This window comes from Pteropus vampyrus, unplaced genomic scaffold (genome assembly GCF_000151845.1).
Source record: "Pteropus vampyrus isolate Shadow unplaced genomic scaffold, Pvam_2.0 Scaffold98, whole genome shotgun sequence".
NCBI lineage: Eukaryota > Metazoa > Chordata > Mammalia > Chiroptera > Pteropodidae > Pteropus > Pteropus vampyrus.
In genome coordinates, this window is record NW_011888879.1 from 3,799,190 (window position 1) to 3,801,583 (window position 2,394).

A 2,394-nucleotide genomic window follows, 5' to 3' on the forward strand; every position below is an offset into this window, starting at 1 on the left:
TGAAGCTTTTGATGCGAAACAAATAACTACTGAGAGACCACTAGGTGTCAGACATTCTCCCTTCTGTTCCCCCCTTGCAAATAGAATACTGCAAAGTTACTTTTTCACATTGCTTTAGACACTGTAGTAAAATGTTAGTATGGATTCTGCTGAGTACAGGTAGCTTGCTTACCAGGCACTGCAGCTACCAAAAGACCACATACTTTTACTATGTCTCTCAAATATAATACTAACCACATAAACAAGGCAGGGGGAGCTTAACACAAAAAGTTTAGCAATTAAAAAAAAAAATTTTCCTTGCCTATAACAAAATTACTTATATTTCAAAATAAAAAGCTGCAGGTGGTTGTGGACATCAGTAGCAAGTTATAGCATTGCAAACTATTAAAAATAAATAAAGAATTAAATTTTATTTTAAAATTAGTTTGCAACACAGAAAAATCTTTAAAAAGCAATTTTTCTTACCTTGGGATCATGGACATCGTAAGTTCGACAAAATACTCTTTACTAATTAAGGATAGAAATGATCGAAAAAAGAATTCTTGATCATCAAAAGAAAACAAACAATAAGAAAAATTAAAGTGCATGTATCCAAGAGTTTTTATGAAATTATACCACTTTATACACTTAAAGATACATATGCACATATATGTATATATATGTTTGCATATATGTGGTATATATATACATATATACATACATGACCATAGTTCTTATGGTGCTTTAAACTATTTCCCACTGCTTATAAATTCTGCTAATCACAATTAATAGAATGAAAGCATTTGCAAAATTTTCCTCAAATATACACCCTCTATAACAAATAGAGGTACTGATTTGGATGAAGTTAAGCCTAAGAATGTTTATTGGGTCAAAGATCCTATACATGTAACTTTCTAGTTAAATATTAAAGGAGTTAAAAGGCCCACTTCTGCAGGAAAGACCACTTTTTGAATTTTTCTTTTTCAAGTCCTAATTCATCGACTGGGACTTTGCATTGCTTTATTCCCCCAGAAAGGCTGCCTCTTGCTTGGGAGGTACTCTTGCTCTGGCAAGATGTAGAGAAAAAGCTAAGGAAGCCCTATAACAGGCTTTTAGTGTCACTTGATCTTGGCCAAAGACATAAAAATTTCTTGGATGACCTAACTGTCCAGAGCTCAGTGCACCTGTGCTTTGAATTAAACATTTTATCTACAGCAATTGTTTACAGGTGAAAATTTAAGATAATAAAAGTATTACTTTGCCTAAGCTGTCAGTTGGATCTCTCTCTCTCTGCAGCGGACCTTTTGTGCTTCACTGTTCAGGGGTAGAACTGATAAAGAGTTCAGAATCCCCCAGTCCTTGCCACCCCGCTCAAACCCTTTTCAACCTTGAGACATGATCAACAGCCATTATTACTATTATTATTATTATTGGTAATCCTAAGTATGCATTATTTATAGAAAAACTTACAAACTATGCCTATTTTTATTTAAATGATTTAAATAGATGTTTGCGGGGAACACTTGCAGGAACATTATTTTGGTATCGTATACTTTAAAACATAAACACCTAAATAAAAGATACTTTTTTGTAGAAGAGCAAAGGTAAAGTGTTACTCGTTCTGAGACTTCCTCCTCTGTGAAATTCCACAGTCTCTTCTTATTCAAAGATTTTTCCACAGCAAACACTAGCTGAAAGAGAGGAAAGTACACATCAATTAAATGCATAATGAAAGAAGAAAAGTGAGTGCAGAAAAGGACAATTACAATGTCCCTAAGCCCCCTAGCTTTAAAATTCCACGATTCTATCATTAAATTTCCTTTTTCTTCAAAAGAGAGAAACTAATTATTAACCATTTGGATTTCATTTTTAGGGAAATAGGGCAATTGAGTTTTAAATAGAAAAATGTAACTTCACTGTCATTAGGATCAACTGGACATGAAAAATCAATTTTGGGTAATTAACATTTAAGTGAAGTACAGAATAAGGACTATTTTAATGAGAATGAGAAATGACAAGTGATTTTTAACCTACAAAATATGTGGTGACAGAAAGAAATCTTAACTATGGGAGGTGAACACACGATGTAAATATATATGCTTTACTGTTAAAATGTAAAGCTGAAACTTACCAGATTTCATTAACCAATGTCACCATAAAAATAAATAAATTAATTAATTTTTTAAAAAGGAACATGTTGCCCATTTGGCATTTCTTATTTAAAATCAAAAAGATATAAGAAAATATATAAGAACATATAAAATATAGTAATAAAATAAAAATGAAATAAAATCAGAAATAGTAACAAATTTATGCCAGAAATCAGAATTATAAAAATGCATATTTGATATGGGGAGGATTCATAAATTTGACTAAGCTTTCTAACAATAATGTCCACAGAGAAACCTAATCTGT

At 31.6% G+C, this 2,394-nt stretch overlaps 1 protein-coding gene across 1 annotated transcript in view; it reads right to left on the minus strand.

Annotated features, from left to right (window-relative positions):
- Nucleotides 1-2,394, minus strand: part of ODR4 (odr-4 GPCR localization factor homolog) — a 35,665-nt gene that overhangs the window by 23,062 nt on the left and 10,209 nt on the right. Inside the window, exons 4-6 of the mRNA XM_023533189.1 lie at nt 1,564-1,670; nt 466-502; nt 235-256 (exon numbers count right to left, since the gene is read on the minus strand). Of these exons, the coding sequence (XP_023388957.1) occupies nt 235-256; nt 466-502; nt 1,564-1,670 (166 nt within the window). The remainder of the gene's footprint in view (nt 1-234; nt 257-465; nt 503-1,563; nt 1,671-2,394) is intronic.